The 19,718-nt window shown below is 34.5% G+C and overlaps 1 protein-coding gene across 1 annotated transcript in view; it reads left to right on the top strand.

The window, feature by feature from the left end:
- slc13a1.L (solute carrier family 13 member 1 L homeolog) overlaps positions 1–6,183 on the top strand; it is a 43,913-nt gene extending 37,730 nt beyond the window's left edge. The window contains exons 13-17 of the mRNA XM_018252578.2: positions 51–154; positions 1,712–1,821; positions 3,210–3,371; positions 4,426–4,563; positions 4,999–6,183. Of these exons, the coding sequence (XP_018108067.2) occupies positions 51–154; positions 1,712–1,821; positions 3,210–3,371; positions 4,426–4,563; positions 4,999–5,145 (661 nt within the window). The 3' untranslated portion in view covers positions 5,146–6,183. The remainder of the gene's footprint in view (positions 1–50; positions 155–1,711; positions 1,822–3,209; positions 3,372–4,425; positions 4,564–4,998) is intronic.
- Positions 6,184–19,718: the final 13,535 nt, after the last annotated feature.

Below are 19,718 nucleotides of genomic sequence, written 5' to 3'. Positions count from 1 at the left end.
GGTATACTCTTCCATTTCAAACTAATTTAAATAAATTATCTGTCTATTAGGTATAAAGGATATGCTACAGATTCTACAGCTGCATTGCTTTTGGGCCTTCTTTTCTTTATCATACCAGCATACCCATTGATTCGGGGAACCAATAACAAAAGCAGTTGAGTATTGTTGTTTTGTTGGGAACATTTATTATGTTGCTTACAAGAAATTTTTAAAATGAAATGTACAATGTCTAACAACTTAGCATTGCCTTCCTCTTTTTATGAACATTTAAAGGGACAGTATACACTTTTTTCAACTTTATTGGAAATGAGCCCTGAGGCATATGCATATAATTAGTACTATTATATGAATAGGGCAGTGCTGAACATACATGGTTTTTGTTATATCTTAGACTACAAGGCAAAACCTTAAAGGAATTGTTCAGTATAAAAATAAAAACTGTGTAAATAGGCTGTGCAAAATAAAACATGTTTCTAATATAGTTAGTTAGCCAAAAATAAAATGTATAAAGGCTGGAGTGACTGGGTGTGTAACATAATAGCCAGAACACTACTTCCTGCTTCGCAGCTCTCTTTGTTTCCACTAATTGGTTACCAGGCAGTAACCAATCAGTTACTTAAGGGAGGGCCACATGGCCTTTAACTGTTTGCTTGAATCCAAGCTGAATGATTTGGATCAATTGCAAACTCACTGAACAGGTAAATACCATGGGGCCCCCTTCAAGTTGCTGACTAACTCAGAGTTAGAGATCTGCAAAGCAGGTTCTGTTCTGTTCTGTCACTCCAGCCTTTATACATTACATTTTTCCCTAACTAACAATATTGGAAACATGTTTTGTTTTGCACAGCCTCATCACTGAACTGTTCCTTTAAGAACATACTACTGTCAAGTTCATACAATAAACCTTTTTAATGAATCAGCAGCTCAAATAAACTAAACTATTTTTCTAAAGCAGTTTAATAGTTCTAATCTGCTTGTTTCCAATGTCCAATACATTATGATGGATTCTAATAAAAATGCCTTCCTTAGGAGTGCATAGACTGTATATGTGCTGATGAAGAGAGGATCATTTCAGTAATTACACAGAGCCCATAGAATGTGTTGACAGTGTGGGAGGATGTGTGAGTTTGGCAGGAAAATGACATGAACAGAAAAATTGTACCATTATACAGGGCATTGTGATATCCATGTGTGCATATTCCTAAAAATATGGCACAATAGTGCAACTGCAAATACTTGCATCTTTCTATTTCCTTATTTGTGACATTTCTTTATTATATAAATGTAGGAGGAATAAATAGTAGATAGCTAGAGCAGTGAAAGCAAGAAATTATAATTTATGATAGAAGTTGTGGGAGTAGATCTCTCTCTATCACTACTACTGACCCGTTTCACTTTAAAACCAGTATTTGCCTTTCAAATAATGTAAGACTGCTGTATTCTTACTGTAAGTTGTTTCCCCTGAATAAATAAGGGATATTTGTTAAGATGGCTTATTAGCAATACTCTGATACTGACCTATATTTCCACAATTTTTTTTAAAAATAATAATTTTAAAAGCAGAGCAAAAAAGTATCGGCAATCTTTAGAAATATTTTTGATACAGAATTATTTGTGGCACTGATGTGCTGTGAGTAATAAAAAGTCAATGAGTCTATTTTGTTAAATTGCAACATTGTTAGAAATAAGTATATTGCTATATTTTCTACAGATACTTTTAGCTACGTTCCACTTATCACTTGGAAGGAATTTCAGGCCTGTATGCCATGGGATATTTGTATTCTTGTTGGAGGTGGATTTGCCCTGGCAGAAGGTTGTGAGGTAACATACTTAATTAACATACAGCTGTCTTTAATTCTTTACACTTTTCAATTTACTCATAATATCTTGCACATGCTCTTTACAAGAGAGGTTTGCCAACCAATTGCCAACCAATTCATGAATACCGCAACCGTATGCAATTTTTTAAAGGGGTTGTTCGCCTTTCATTTAACTTTTAAGTATGATGTAGAGAGTGAAATTCTGAGACAATATGCAATTGATTTTTATTATTTGTGCTTTTTGAGTTATTTAGCTTTTTTTATTTGGCAGCTTTCCAGTTTGCAATTTCAACAATCTGGTTGCTAGGGGCCTGAATAAGAAGATGAGTAATAAAAAGTAGCAGAAACAATGTATTTGTAGCTTTACAGAGGATTTGTTTCTTTAGATGGGGTCAGTGACCCCCATTTGAAAGCTGGAAAGAGTCAGAAGAAGGCAAATAATCCAAAAACTATAAAACATAAATAACGAAGACCAATTTAGAATTAGTCATTCTATAACATACTTAAAGGTAACTTAAAGGTGCTAAAACAACTATCAAAATATTTTTTCTATGTACTGAAGGAAATCCACACTCACAGGTCAAAAGTTTTGTTTAATGAAAACCCAATGTTCCAGCTTTAAAGCACGTCAGGGGTTATTTGGGGTCTTAATTAATTTTTTTGTACATGAAATAGGTTCAGTGTATGGCATGTTTCAATGTAGTTGCTACCTGTTTATGTTGGTTTTGCACAGCTCACTGCATAGAACATTAATTAAAAAATGAAGCTCCAATACTTTCTTTTCATGTGTTGGGATTTTTAGGGTCATATTTGTGAAAGGGTGAACTCGCACTATTATTCTTTAATACATTTGTCCCTAAAAATCCCAAGTAAATCCTAATCGCAGGCGTCACGTCGGATGCAACGCAAATAAGGTAAGTAATTCAATGGTCGGATCGTGTTGCTGTGTTGATGCGACACAACTGTCGGATGCAGAAGCATCGTGCAGCGTCGTATCAACTCTGCGACACGATCCAACCATTGAATTACTTACCTTATTTCCGTTGCATCCAATGTGATGCCTGCGATTTTGCGCGGTGCATCGTGGCGGAATCGGCCGTGTAGTCCTGCCCTTAGTGAATAGCAAGTGGCAGAATTTTCCTCTTGTGACCTGTGGCGAGTTCTGTTTCACTTTTTGATAAATATGCCTTGGTGTTAGAAATAATTCATGGGTGATTACAGTTGCAGCAGGAAGCAGTTGGAAATATGTAGACACATCCTACTACATAACTCTATTCCTACATATGGGCAGTTGATTCAAATGAGCAGATTCATTTTATTGCATATATAATAATAATTACTTTAACCCTAGTGCTTAAGCTTTTACACTTTGTATGTAAAATTCTTCAGGTATCTGGTCTGTCTCTGTGGATCGCTAACAAGATGACTCCACTTGGGTCATTGCCAATATGGAGTGTTGTTCTTATCTCATGTATAATAGTTACAACAGTAACCGAAGTGGCAAGCAATCCAGCTACAATCACAATCTTCTTGCCTATTCTAGCACCGTTGGTGAGTTTCCATTGATCATTGTAACAATTACTGTTCTTTCTTCCTAAAAATAATACTAATATAACTTGTCTTTGAACTTCCAGTTAAAAGAAATGCTCAGAATTGAATGAATAATAATTCATTTATGATTCTTATTAATTAAAGTCGGCCACACACAAATCATATCTTCTGTTATCTGATGTGTGAGATCACAGGCCAAGAGACTGGTCCACATCTACTTTGGTAAAAATAAAATCAGTGTATGTGGTTTCTTTCTCTTCCTGTCATCCTTTTACTGCCCACATGCTCTAATAGGAGGCAATGGCCGATCTGTAATTAATCTGGATTGACTACAAAAGCTGAAAAATCTACATGCTGCAAATGATAATACCTAAATAGTACAATGAATCTTCAATTTTACATCCCCTGATTTTGATAATGTTTTTGTGGTCCCACAAGTGTTTAATGAACAACGCCTTTTGTTAATTTTAAGTTTTTCAGGATTTCTGACTGTTTTTTCTGGTCCCCTGAAATATGTAAAAAGGGGGGCCAGATTTATGGGATCACTTCTGAAACTTTGCCCTAATGGGTTCTTCAGAAACCAATTTGTAAACTTTTGAAAGCCACTTTACTAATATGATTTGTTTATTGTTCATGTAGAATGTGAATGTTATGAACCTGGTACTGAATATGTATTTACATGCTGTCAAACAGTCAACTATTTCTTTCTTGCAAATCTTGGACAACTATATACCTACCCAGGGAGCTATGAGGTCTACAAATTCCATAGTACACAAGGACACATAAAAATACACAGAGAATATCTGCAAAAACAAAAAAATAAACCCACACAAATTATTAGCAAATGCAGTATAACATGTAAGTAAATTTCACAAAGCTTAATATAAAAACTCCATGTGTTACAGAGCTAGCCTCGGCTAACTCTGGTCTCGTCTTATGTAATTGATAACCCTCACTGTTAACATGTCAAATCCTAACAGCGCTCTATTACTTTGGGGAATTGTGCTATAGTTTTGAGAAAAATCATTGTTATCTGTTTTCTTTTTTTTTACAGGCTGAAGCAATAAATGTACACCCCCTATATATCCTCATTCCTACAACTCTGTGCACCTCTTTTGCCTTCCTACTTCCTGTATCCAACCCACCAAATGCTATTGTGTATTCCTATGGTCATCTGCAAGTTATGGATATGGTAAGTTACCAGCAAGATTGAGCATTTATGTTCTTTAGCAATTTAGTACACCATAGTTCAGCAACAGCAGAATTGCAGTTTAGGCATTAGTTACTAATCTGCCTTGAATGAACAAATCACCCTTCAAACACAATGCACAACAACAGAGATGGTCATGCCTGTAATTTTGTTGCCCCTTAATGAAGAAAAGAAAAATACATTAAGAGCTTTTTTACACTAAAGACAACCGATGCCTTTTATACATATTTGCTTACTGTACTCTTAGCTAAGGTTCTCTTTGAAGGGAAAGTGGAGTAATAAATTAAGAACCAATGTGTTTGTGTTCAGTTTAGTTGAAGTCAAGGAACATTCAATTCCTGTTTATGATATATGCAGCTTGTTGTATTAAAGCCATTTATTTAGTGTAAGAACTGTTGTATTATTCTCTTTTTATAGGTGAAAGCTGGCCTTGGAATTAATATCATGGGTGTCCTTGTGGTAATGCTAGCCATCTCAACATGGGCATATCCAATGTTCAATCTAGATACTTATCCTTCCTGGGCACCTATCATCACCTCTCCTACAAACAGTACAATACCATAGAAGAAATGTCATTTCTGTGGAACATCTTTTTACCAGTACTCATATACTACTCATAATACTGTATGATCCATGTCCGTTTGAATTTGTATAAGAGTATTTCATTCATATTCTTCCCAGTTAACGTCTCCACTTCCTTTTGAGATGTTTATTTTCATACAGCATTTTCATGTTTTATTGTGTTCAGGTGAGTCCCAAAGCTTTATTTACCCTTTTTAGTGCCAATCTTATTGAGGTGTTTGACAACCACAAGGCTTATTAATGGAGCACTATTGTCAACCAATAGTTGACAATAGAGAACAGATTTCAGTTTACAGGATTGATGTCACCAGAGTGATTAATAGCTCCACACACTGGTAACAAAATGCTCAGAATTGCTACTTATGTATGACACCGATATCCATATACAGCAACAAAAATACTTTTAGCCTGCATGTTTTAAGTTCTGAGGAACCTACCACAGTGTCAATTAATCTATGGATTAAACACTGAAAAAACATAAAAGCTACACATGTCATATGCACATATACCACTCATCATTCATTTCAGTATTTTAGTTTCATATATATTCCCATATAAATGAACCCAAATTACCAAATTAGATTTATGTTGTGTTAAGCTTCAATTCAAAGATTGAGTGGAACAATTTAACCGAGGAACCCTGAAGAATTTTAAGCAGTTAGAAGGCATTCTCATTCTCACATTGTCATTAGTGTCTATAAACATTTGGGTGGGTATACCTTTTATAAGATACTACATTAATGGGGTTATTTTTTAAAGGTTGAGTTGTTTTTACCTGAAAAATTTTATATTTTGAGGGTATTTTTCAGGCAAAACTCGAATTTTCAGGTTAAAAAAAAACAAATTTTTCATTTTCTTTTTTAAAAAAAACTCACATTTTGTGAGATTTATTATACCCCAGACCTGGAAATATCTTAAACCTGAAAATACTACAGCTTAAACTTGTTGAGGTCATGTAGAAGTCAATTGTAGAGGTCCCTTCAACCATTTGAAGATGTTTGTAGCCTTCCTGATATTTTTTGGTGGGTTTCGCTTGAGCGATTCAAGTTTTTTATACCCAAAAACTTCATCAATTAGAGCAGTGATCCCCAACCAGTAGCTCGTGAGCAACATGTTGCTCTCCAACCCCTTGGATGTTGCTCCCAGTGGTCTCAAAGCAGGTGCTTATTTTTGAATTCTAGGCTTGGAGGCAAGTTTTGGTTGCATAAAAACCAGGTGTACTGCCAAACAGAGCCTTAATGTAGGTTGACAGTCCACATAGGGGCTACTAAATGACCAATCACAGCCCTTATTTGGCACCCCAGGAACATTTTTAATGCTAGTGTTGCTCCCCAACTCCTTTTACTTTTGAACGTTGCTCACGGGTTCTAAAGGTTGGGGAATCCTGAATTAGAGTATTCAAGTTTTTTTACCCCAAATTAATTGATTCAAGTTTTTTCATACATCAGACAACATTTAAGTTGTGAGTTTGTTCGAGCTATAAAAAAAAAAACCCTCACAAACCTCTAAAATATAAATGTGGATTTATGAAAATTCTAAGTGGGGAATCCTGGTTGATTCAAACAGTTCAGATTTCATGACAGTTACTTTCCTTATTCTATTTTATTATGATTTGGCAGCCTGTTGACATTTTTAGGGGACAAGGCTAACAGTACCCTAGAAATTACTGTCTATAGCATTTAAAATTAATTCTAAAGGAAACTTGTAAGTCCTAATGCAGAAATAGTAACAGACCACAGCAATTTAATTTTAAAAGTTCTGTTTTGAATAAATAAGAACAATTGACTTGCCATGGATAACTGTCCACGCAATTTGAAATTTTCATACAGTATATATATATATATTATTTGTGTTTCTGTGTACACTTCACAAAATCAGTCCTAGTTGTCACAGCTATTTATAACAGTTTAGCAGTTAGGTAGCAATTTGAAGAGGATAGGATTATAAACTAAGCATGTCTCACATAAACAGAAACTAGCATTTGATTTTTTATATATAAATATATATACATATGTGAATAGAATATGAATAATGAAATTTGTATACATAATGTTTATACCTTAAAATATGAATGTAAATATTTATCCATTTTTCATTCAGTTTGTGAGGAAGATATCTGAATACTTCAAGGGAACTGGAACTATTACAATCCCCTAAAGCTGATTTTCAATAAATATCTTTCACAAACAGTTTTATTATTTTGTCATTACAGCTGAAATATTTAAGTTCCACGCACTCAAAAGAAATTTATATCACAAACATTTTTTTAAAAAATGTAAGCCTCAAGAAAATATACATTTTTTTATAAAAAAACAAATCTGTTTGTGAAAAGTAATTATTACGCATCAACTACAGTTTTTTTTTTTTTATAATAGTGATATATTATATATATTTATTTATACTGCTATGACAATATTCTTGATAGTGCATTTCTTCAGATTCATGGGATTTAACATAAACTTTAAAATATATTTTTATTTGAACATGCATTTGAATTGAAACAAAAAAGGGTAATTTTATCAAGACAAAAAAAATTTACTTTAGTGTACAGAATTAAGTCCTGTAAAAAGAATTATTATGAATTGTGCTATATTGATCTTTGGTTTTAAAGAACTGTCAGAAGACAGGAAATTACAATTCCCTTCAGGGCAGTTAACTAATTTAAATATCTCTCTTTTTTTTTTTTTACTATATTTTTATTTTTGAGTGCAAATATACACATTTTCTTTCCTAATGTTTGTAAAGTATCTCTAAATAAAAGTAATATTGTTCAAGTTGCAGTAACAAGTTAATGTGACTATTATAATTTACTGTTAAATAAAACCAAAATGTTCTTTTTTCAACAAGTCTGACATGTTATGCGTAACTGTTCAGATACTATAACAGCTTCATTTACCAAAGGAATCCTGGCTGAAATAAAAAATTCTCATATTTACTAACACTGACTGAAATGATCTCATATTTACTTTCTGTAATTTGGATCTCCATACCTTGTCTGCTAACAATCATTGAAATATTAAATAAAAGCAATAGGATTGTTTTGAATCCAATAATGATTAATTAATTATATTTTAGCTAGGATAAAGTACAATGTTTTGTTTAATTATTACAGAGAAAAAATAAATCTTTTTTTTAAAATCTGAATTTTTTTATTAAAATTAAGTTTATGGGAGATGACCTTCCTATAATTCTGAAATTTCTGGATAATGGATTTCCAGATAATGGATCCCAGACCTGTAGTAAAAGGTGCACTTTTAATAGGTAGAAAAATTCCATTCTGAATTCAAAACAGCATTCAGTATAGTCCCTGGATCAGCACTATACTACAGTAAATGGATAAATACCAATAGCTTTGTGTTCAGTCATGTGCTGAAAGGGCATGGAATCCTTTATAGAAAATATCAGCTAAATCTGGCAGTACAATCTCTTCTGGGAAAAAATTAGTGCAACTATGCTGCTTTCAGTGTTGAGAAAAAAACAGTTTGCACAGCTGTAATTCAGACAAAAGGGCTGTCATGGGATTAAATTAAAGCCCCTTTAAATGCAAAAAACAACATTGATTGACCAGATAGGTCAAAAGGTCTTTACCTTTTCTAAATTTATTTGATTTGTATGGCATTTTGCATTTTTGTTATTTACTTGGCTCAAATACAAAACATAAAAAAAGTATAGGATAAAACAGAATGTTATTTTCCAATAGAAAAAAATTAAAGAGAACCAACCAATTCAACAGCTAGATCTATATGATCTCAAATAGGACAGAAGGCAATGGCAGATGTCCCTGTTCCTTGACATTGTTATCTGCACTGGATAATCCGAAAAAGTTGGGGGTTTTGATCGATAATCCAAAAAAGTCTTGTTTTCGCAGCAAGAATTTGATAGAGTCTCAATCATACGAAATTAATTGACACTCTAATTTGTTGGGATGTTTTGTCGCTCTAATTTAAGAGTCTCAATCATACCATATGAATTGACACTCTAATTTGTTGCAATGTTTTGTCGCTCTAATTTTTTCAAGAACAATTCTCGATACATGAGTTCAATTTGTGGAAGAGAGTTTGGTCGACTTTGTTTTCATAAAAAAACTGATATTAATTTGAGCTTTAGAAAATCGGCCCCATGAAGATTATCTAAAAATGGCTTCCCTACACAGATAAATAGCAAGACAGCAATGAAAGTAAAAATAATGCTATTTAGCCATACATGTTCCATCTCTCTGTCAAATGACCAGGTTGGCATAGCTGTGTGATTCACAAAAAGACAGTAATAAAATATGCACAAGGCACAAAATCTACTTGTACTTCCTCTGTGGATGGGAATATTGAATTCTTTTTGTTTAATTACTGTGAAGGGCTATATCATGCATCACATTTTGGAGACCAAAGATAAAGCCTTTCCCGGTAGCTAATTAGTATTTTTCATATATAGCAATGTGAAAAATTTCTGTATAATTTCATCTGTTCCTGTCATAACTCTCCCTACTCTTCTGTCCTCCCTTATCCCCTTAGATTGTTACTACTTGTACAGGCATGGGATCCATTATCTGGAAACCTGGAATCCAGAAAGCTCTGGATAACAGCAAGGCTATCTCCCATAGAATCATCACATAATTGAACATTTTAGAAATGGTTTCATTTTTTCTTTGTATTAATAAAACAGTACCTTGTACTTGATCCAAACTAAGTTACAATTAATCCTTGTTGGAGGTAAAGCAATCATAGTGAATTTTTTTAACTTTCAAATTATTTTTTTAGTAGACCTTATGTACGGAAAGATCCCTTATCAGGAAATCCCCAGGTCCTGCGCATTCTGGATAATAGATCACATACTGGTACAGAAAATATTATTATATATATATTATTTAAACCAGTGTCGGACTGGCCCACCGGTATACCAGGAAAAATCCCGGTGGGCCCAGGTGTCAGTGGGCCCTCATGCTGCTAAACATTTGGCCTATTTCATGGTCGTTCCCTATTTCTATGAGAATAAAGAGGCCAGATAGATGGAATAATAGATTATAGTATATAAAGAAAAGAGACTAGGAGAACAGAGGTTGAGTGAGGAGAGGTAGAATAGTAGTACTGAGAGTGGGCCCCTGGTCTAAGGTTTTTTTGGTGGGCTCCTAATCTAAGGCTTTTGGGTGGGCCCCTGGTGTCCCAGTCTGACACTGATTTCAACATTTAATTAATGTTGCTCACGAAATGCAGAACAAAAATCTATCAAGAGAATACTGAACTCTTTAGCACAGAAATGGGGCAGCCTGGATATTCTTGTTCTGTTTGACTGTATCTTTTATGGTATGTGTGGTACAGGAGTTTGTATATTTGTTTACACAATAGCTAAAACATCTAGGATGAGTGCATCATTTTCACAAGTTGGTGTGGTTTGCACTGCTCATCAAATTGCTCATACTCATTAATTATTGTGTTAGAATTTGCAATTACCTTGCACAGAAAAGTATAAAAACTCACTGTCGGGCTTAGAAAGTATACATTTCAGTGTTTTTACAGAGCTATTATATTTCCCCTAAAAGATATTCATTCCCTTCACTAAATCTATATTTTCCTATAAATTAAAGCTAAAAAAAATTATAATAATTAGTAATTAATACATTTAAAATAAAAATGGCTATAGCTTCCAAGACAAAACTTCAAATTGTTGTGGTTTATTAATACAGTTTAAAAAAAACAACAACGAGGGATCGTTTACAAACAAGTGCAATGTGTAAAAAAACAAATTCGCACAAATAATTATGTTTTATCAGTTGCAATTCAAGGTTTCCCCTATATTTCCACTTCAATAGTGGGAGCCCCCTAACTGCACAACTTGCATGCAATAACCTAATACAGGAACAGGAGGCACATCACTTGTGCAGAGTACAAAATTCATGAAAGCCTGGAAGTTACAGCTCTTAGCAGGAGTTTATTTAATGGCTTCATGAGCTGCAAATTTAACAACTGTAACTGTGTACAGTTGCATACTGAGTGCAAATACATTTAAAGGACCAGAAACATGAAACATTTTTTTTAAAAAAAATTGTATCTACTTAACACAAAGTCTTTATTAAGAAATGACTTACCGATTCTCTGCTTGCGCTCCTCTTCAGAAACGGCGACAGGGTGATGATCCATCGTGCGACACTTGATTTCTCCTCTCGGCCTTCTATAGGAGATAGCCAGGGAGGACAAATCGAGCGACGCATGATGGATTGTCGCCCTGTCGCCGTTTCTGAAGAGGAGCGCAAGCAGAGAATTGGTAAGTAATTTCTTAATAAAGACTTTGCAAATTGAAAGTTAAAATTGGCTTGGTGTTTTTTTTTCGTTAAGTAGAAAAAAAATTATGTTACTGGTAATTTAAGTACACGTAGGGCAGATTCGTATTAAAGGTTCGAATTGAAAATTCTATTTTTGTGTATTTCAAATAGGCCAAAATTCGATTCGAATATGAAAAAAATTAGACTATTCGAATATTGAAATCTATCATGTACTGTCTCTTTAAAACTTAGACTTTGACCATTCACCATCTAAAACCTGCTGAATTGCAGTTTTAGCCTATGGGGGAACTCCTAGAACCTATTTGGAGTCATTTGGTGGACTTTGAAAAATCTAAGGCAAATCCTTTGATTCAAATTCGATTAAATGCGCTAAAACTTCGATTCAAACGATTTGAATACAGCCTATTCACACAAAGTTAAAAAGGTTGATTTTTTTAATGAATTTCGATTTGTCTTTTTTCAACTCAAATTTCGAAGTTATGGGAGTTCAAAAAAAAACAAAACTCCCGTTACTTCGAAATTCGACCCTTGATAAAATCCAAATACATGTATTCTGGATTAAATACAGCACACACAGAGGCATTCTAGAAGCCAATGCCTAATTTCCAACGACAATATATGAATGCTGAATAATGTATGTATTCATATAATTATTTCTGTCAGTATGCTCAGTGGATAACAGCAACTCCCACGAGACTGCCACATCAGTATGATTAATGGTACTTGTGTCAAGGACTACTAAAATCTTAATACTGATCTCTTCTATATTAATAATTTTCACATGACAGTACAGCAGAACTATGATAGTAACATTTTATCTGGAAAGTCTTGAGACTCACATAGTCACAAAAAATATCAAGTTATAGTGAACGGTAAACACGACACCTGTTAATTCAATTAACTCAAGTAATTCATGTAAATTCTTTGCATTGATATCACGTGACTTGGCAGTTTCCTCAATGGACAGGTTATCAGTAAATGCACTGTATGGTTCTAAAAAGAAAACCCTTTTTATATGATTCAGTGTAATGTAAGACATTTCTTTGTGGTGTTTCAGAGATCTAAAGGCTATTCCCAATAGCTTTCTGCTCTTTGTGTTGCAGGCAGTTAAATGTGATGCTGTGATTTACGGTTTATGAAACTCAAGAGGCACTAACACTACTACAAGTTAAATTGAAGATACAAGGACATTATAGAAAACTCAATTCAATTTGTTCAGGACTGACTACAAATATTTAGACACAGGCATGAAATGGCATGTGTATGTATGTATAAATGTGTATGTAAAAGATATAGGAGCCAATTTATCAATACAGTACAAATCATTCGCTGGCTGAAGATTCAAAATCAAGTCATTCAAATCATTCAAGATACCCATTTCAAACCCTAACAATAATACATGTGGATAAAAGAATTGTCATGGCAAGAATAAAGGGACACTATGATTCCACTGTATAATAAAATAACTCATATTTCTAAATAAAACCTCTCCATAGAAAATCTATTACTCTAATCATATGCACCAATGGATAATTCCAATTTGATACATGATACACCTCCTAAGAAAACTTCACACTCCCTACAAATATTTCCTGTGCGGACTTTGCATTTGGAGACAGTTTAGAAGCTATGGGGGTTATTTAAAGTCCGAATTTATCTCAATATGTTCTGAAAAAACTCTGACCAAATCCGCATTGTTTTTTTGGGCTTATCTATTAATACACTTTCCCCTAAGTTTTGTTTGCAGGAAAAAATCCGGATCTTTCATCCGATTTTCATGATTTTTTTGGATTTGTCACCCGAAAATTCAGAATTTTGCCCGAAAACTCTGAGGGTATTGCCAAAAACTCAGCGCACATCAAAAAATCATTGGGACTTCTCCCATTGACTTATATGCAACCTCGACAGGTCTGAGATGCCGGATTTTCAGATTCAGACTTTTCCATCCTCTGGGTTTAATAAATTCTGAAAAATGTGTAATTTTTTTAAAAGGCCGATTTTATAAAAAAAAATCAAAAATTTTTTAGTTATTTTTGCATTCAGAGTTTAGTAAATAACACCTAAGACTAAAGAAATATAATTTTATACAGAGTGTTTAGATATATAGACATATCATATACAGTATATAGTATATCTTAAATAGGCCTAAATATGAATCATGATCTTAAGATTAAAAGCGTTTTTTTTGCCAGTTTTCTGCCTGCATATTTACAGGTACACATATGTGCGTAGCAGCTGGTAAGAGGGGGTTATAAGGCTGTCTTCAGATAACTGCATTTATTTGAAAGATCAATAAAATGAATGCCAAAGAAGCTGCTTGTGTCTATGTTTGTTACCTAGGCTAATGAGCTTTTATAAGACTTCCTTGACAATATCATACATTTTCATATGCAGAATTCACTTGAGGGCTTAGTTCCATTTTCCAACAACCAACATTATATAATTGAATATGCATCATACTGTTTGAGGAAAAAAATTATTTGACCAAGCAGCAAAGTGTTTTTAAAAATACATTCAATATTTCGTATTGTTTTGTGCAAAGTTCTATTTTAAAGATAGTTATGAATTCAATATTTATGGTACACGGGTATCAATTTTCAGGCAGACTTATGGTACAGGTATGGGACCTATTATGCGTAATGCTTAGGACCTGGGGTTTTCCAGATAAGGGATCGTTCCAGAATTTGGATCACCATCTACTAAAAATAATTTAAACATCAAATAAACTAAATAGGATTGTTTTGTTCCAATACGAATTCATTATATTGTAGTTAGAATCAAGTACTGTTTTATTATTACAGAGAAAAATTTAATCTTTTTTAAAAATGTGAATAATTTGTTTAAAATGGAGTCTATGGGAGATAACTTTCCTGTAATTTGGAGTTTTCTGGATGATGGGTTTCTGAAAAATGGATCCCATACCTGTAGTTCCCGAACATGATGCATAAACCAGTATATTATTTGTATGCTCTAGCCTTTTATTAATGGTGTGGTTGCCTTTTACAAATGGATAATTCATTAAAAAAAGTTAATGTCACAGATGGGCAGTTTGTTCCTGCTGATTACTCTGTCCTAGGTAGATGCTACTATTAATTTTGAATCCTGATCTGATACAAAACTGTTCTTGACTCTGGTTGATCACTGCCTGACCCTTTCCCTAAACTTTGAACTTTGTCAAACATTGGTGTGCTATGCCTTGGACGTTTCTTTGCCTTGCCTGCCTGTTGCCTTGTGGTATGTGCCAGTATCTTCATCCTGCTTTGCTATATTAGCTTCCAGTGCTGCAATAGAGTGTATACTTTTTTTATTGCCAGGTAACATAATAAGTTAGGTTGAAAAAACACACAGGTCCATCAAGTTCAACCTTTTAACTTTTTTTGACCTGCCTAGCTGCTACTTGATCCAGATAAAGACAAAAAAAAAACACCTGAAGCCTCTCCAATTTGCCTCAGAGGGGAAAAAATTCCTTCCTGACTCCTAAATAGCAATCGGACTAGTCCCTGGATCAACTTGTACTATGAGCTATCTTCCCTGTATTCCCTCACTTGCTAAAAAGCCATCCAACCCCTTCTTAAAGCTATGTAATGTATCAGCCTGTACCACTGATTCAGGGAGAGAATTCCACATCTTCACAACTCTCACTGTAAAAAAAACCCTTCCGAATACTTAGGGGGAACCTCTTTTCTTCTAATCGGAATGGATGACCATGTGTCAGCTGGAAACACCTACTGGTAAATAAAGCATTAGAGAGATTATTATATAACCTGTGCTAGTGCATACCTTCCACCTTTCTTTGTTAACCATTCTTTGGCCTTTAATAAAGTTTTTTTGCTTACCATGAATCAATGCTGCCTGTTACCCAGTTAACATCCTCCTTAGTCTCCACTTAAAACCAGGGACCCCTTGATGCTACTGAGAGGTTTCTGGTTCCCTGACAGAATGAACGAGCAATTGAAGTACTTTGTGTGACTGCTCCGCTCCAGCAACAAAAGAAAGGCACCCTACTACCTGAATACAACCACATATTTTCACACAGTTAACTAAGACTCAAATAATTCAAACCAAGAATGACAAGTAAATATCGTTGAGGAGGTATAAGGCATTGGAAACTGAACTAGCTAAATCCAGATATACAACAAATAGCTCAGGCAAACATAATATTTAATTTGCAGGCTGGATATGTAATGAAACAAATAAATAAAAAAAAAGTAAAACATATACAAGGGAATATAGCCTGCTCTTTATACTCTATGGAGTAGTGTCAGGGCCCGAAGGCTCCGGTTGGAGTTGCGGACCAAGGAGGAAGCTGTAGGCTCCAAATAAGAGTTTGTGGTAACAAAGGGTTAAGAAAAAGAGTAGTCAAATCCAGGCAAAAGGTCAGTTCAGGCAGCAAAGGTTCTTAGTCAGGATACAAGCTGAAGTCAAGATCAGGAATCACAATTCAGAATAATAACACACCCAGGAACACAATAGAGTTGAAACTATAATCGGGCAATGACTGCAGGCCTCTGGCATCCTTTTATAGATGAGTCTTCGAGCCAAACCGTGCAGGATGATGTCATACGCTGACATTGCACGTTGACGCTGCATGTTTTGATGCCAGGTCATAAAGCTGCATCTGTTGTGACGCGCTGGTGTCCGTTCTGACGTGCCTGCGAGTGCTCCTTACGAGTAGAAATTCTGTGCAAGGTTTGTACCACCGACCTTTGGAAAAGCTCCTAAAATTATGCAAGTTATGTCTAGCCTGCTCCTCACTAATAATGTAAATTCTATATCAATATGTTATTACACATTGACAGGAAAGTTTACTCCCAGTTTTTGAAAATGTGTGTTTTCAAAACCATTATTCAAATTCATGATTTTTAGGACAAAAAACAAAAACCAAAAAACCAAACCAAAACCAAATCAAATCTTGAAAAAAATTTAAAACATGAATAAATAACATATACACGCAAATTTAACAGAGTTTAGTATGCTTCAAATACCATAATTTTTATTCTATGAAACTACAGTAACACTGGCTTTTAATTAGATAAGCTTGCCAAGAACCTGAAGACAGATGGTTCTTCATCTCCTACTGTTATTTGGCTGATCATAATTCTTTTAGGAAATGTTATTTATTAATTTTTGAACATTTGAACATTTGCATAGTCTGTATGATTTGTGTGTCAGTGCTATGTTAACCAACATAAACATAACATTTTAATTACAGTCATTAATAATGTGTTGTATTCGTGGTGGTGGCATATAACAATCAAAAAAGACTATTATCAAAACAGTACAGGTCCTAATAATTCAAATAATAATTCTAATACATGATTATTATTGTTTATGTTTGGTATAAAAAATAAGATTGTGCTTTAATATAACATTGTTCAAGGTGGAATAAATGACACTTGTATAAATGACCCTCTTATACTGAAAGAGTAAAGCATTAAATTGGTGGCTTGCAGCACCACTTGACAAACAGCCATATGTGAAAATCTGGTAAACTACATCTCTACTATTTAGAATAATATTCTTTAAGAATTTTTAGCAAAATTACTTTTCAAGATGAACCAAAGCTCAGCAAGAGGTCTTATTTTCTTTTACATTTTTTAGGCTGCATCTGCTCTGCCTTAAGTCCCAGCAATGGAACGAGGGAAGGGAAAATTTACCACAACACAGAGATAGTTCATCACATAAATAAACATGCAGGCACCAGCAGCAAACAAGACAAAGAAGCCAGTGCGGTAATTGATAAATTAGGCTTTTAATCTTTTAGGCTTTTAGGCTGTAGCTGGATTCCCCTGATATACTGACCTTTTCCAAAGCACACAACTAGTACACCATTCCGTGCGTATATAAATCCCCCTTTATAAACTTAAGCAGAGATATATGTTATGAATGCAAGGGGTGAATTAGGCTTTTTGGAGGAGGAGGAAACTGTGGTTTCTTAGCACCACAGTTTATCAAATCATATGCAAAAATTAAAGTTGGTGCACTTCTTTCTCAAAAGCATATAGGCATAGTGGCACTTGTTACGACTTTAAGCATGTGAACTGCTATAAAATAAGCATACCTCCCAACATTTTGGAAACAGAAAGAGGGAGAAAAACATTTGCCACACCCATTTTTGTGGCCACACCCCTAATTACCATGTCCATTTTACAAAATGTCGCAGTTATGAAAGTTTGAACATTTTTCTGTGGTTTTTACGTATTATTACAGTTTTTCTAATGAAGTTGAATTGCCTTTTAAGCTGCATATCTGTTTCCCCAAGAGACCTGCTTATCTTAAATAGTTAAAAATTGCTTCTTTGCTTATCTTACATTGTTACAAAAGTATCTATTCTGGGCTCTCTTCCAATTAATTTAGAAACTTTGTATCTTTTTCTGGCTGTTCGGTGCAGTACATAAAAGAGAAAGTAGGGACTTTTCAGTAACAAACCGGGACTGCGGGTTGAGCATTCAAAATCGGGACTGTCCTGCGAAAAACTGGACATTTGAGAGGTATGAACAAGGTAGGCAATGATTAAATGGTCTGTGTTTACTGAAGTAGACATAATGCCCTGGTGTGCCACTCTGAACCAACAGCCATAAAAAACACCACAAACAAAAACAAAGAAATTAAACAAACCATACAGAGATCTTTTGGCCCCACATCACTGTATTATGTATTGCATCATGATGGCTACTACCATATCATTGTACCATTTTTAACACAAAGCTTGGTACAAGTATAGGATCCATTATTTGGAAACCCATTATGCAGAAAGTTCATAGCCATATCCCATAGACTAATAATTAGACCCATGAGACCCTAATTAATGAGTAATTTTAATATATATTGGTAAAACAGGACAACTTCTAGAGAGTTTGGGGGGCCCTCAAATTATTTTGCTGTGGGCCCAGTAACATCTAGTTATGCCACTGCACCCAACTCCTGCATGAAGAGAGAATGAAGATAAACAGATGCTGAGAGAGGAATAGTGAAGATGCACTTCATTATTTCAGAAACGATGCAGAATATTTAATTGATTGTATTTAGAAAAGTTTCTTATTTTAGTATGATGAAGTTTATATTTAATTTTCATTATAATTCTTCTTTAACCATGGAATACAAAAATGAAGTCATCAGGTCCTTCTCTGACTACTTAAGAACCGTTGCTTGTTGATCGATATGTAAAATTGTAAACTTCCCTATGGAAATTAGGTGTACCTGAGCTTATTGTTCTCATGAAGAACCTCTATGTTGCAAGAAACCAGAGACAGACAAGGCAGCATACTGTCACTACTAAGCAGCAACAAGATGGACAGATTCAATCATAACAGCCTTGCCTTTAAGAAACCTGAAGGCTCAAACTGAGGACAGGGCATCCTGGAGAAACTCCATCCATATAGATACCAGGAATTATATTTAACTTCACTAATCATATCTTGAGCAACAGGGCATGGGCATTTTTCAGGGTGGAGGATGGGGGGGTGCAACCTGGCCCTGCTTCAGCTAGTTATGCCACTAGGACTAAGAGGTACCACTATACAAAAGTGCATAGAGATTACTCTTAATGAAAGTGGTGTTACATGCAAATTACTGCTGGGAAAGTGCAGGGACCGCAACTGCACTTGCAGATGTACATAAGCCATGTCATCTCTTTGTCAATTGAATGTCCACAGAAAAATTTTCAAATCTGAAACATTTTGCTGAAATGCATTAGTGGGATACATTGCTTGTGTTGTATGGACACTGGTTGCCTCAAGCCTTGCACAGTGATTTCAGATGTGCCTATGTTGACACAGGGACATCAGGTGCCTCCATTTTGACACAATAATGACATATACATTTTTTCCAGCTAAAAAGACTACATATAAAAATTCTAAAGCAGATTTGTTAAAAAAACCCAAAAAACAGCCAATATTGTAACCATGAATTTTGCTGCACAATTGTATTGGGCAAAAAGGTTTGCTAAACCCTATTCACATGTGCTGCAGAAAAGGTAAATATATGAAAAGGGACAATATTACAATAAAGAAGATGTACCAGGTTAGTGACTGTTCTCCATGAGTCAATATCTGGACATATAATTCAGAAGGTACATAACAGATATTTCAAAAGTACATCATGGTCTTCTTAGCATCTAGTATATACATCTATCACCACTGTTTATATGTGGTATCACTTCTCTAGTGTAAGTTTGGAAAAAATATTTCTTAATTATTAATATTCTGAAACATTAATACAGTTTCTTCATTGCTTAAAACACAGGGGAGAAAGTAATATTGGTTGCTAATGCAAAAATCAT

Source organism: Xenopus laevis, chromosome 3L, assembly GCF_017654675.1.
Source record: "Xenopus laevis strain J_2021 chromosome 3L, Xenopus_laevis_v10.1, whole genome shotgun sequence".
NCBI classification, from domain to species: Eukaryota; Metazoa; Chordata; class Amphibia; order Anura; family Pipidae; genus Xenopus; species Xenopus laevis.
This window is presented reverse-complemented; position numbering and strand designations above follow the sequence as displayed.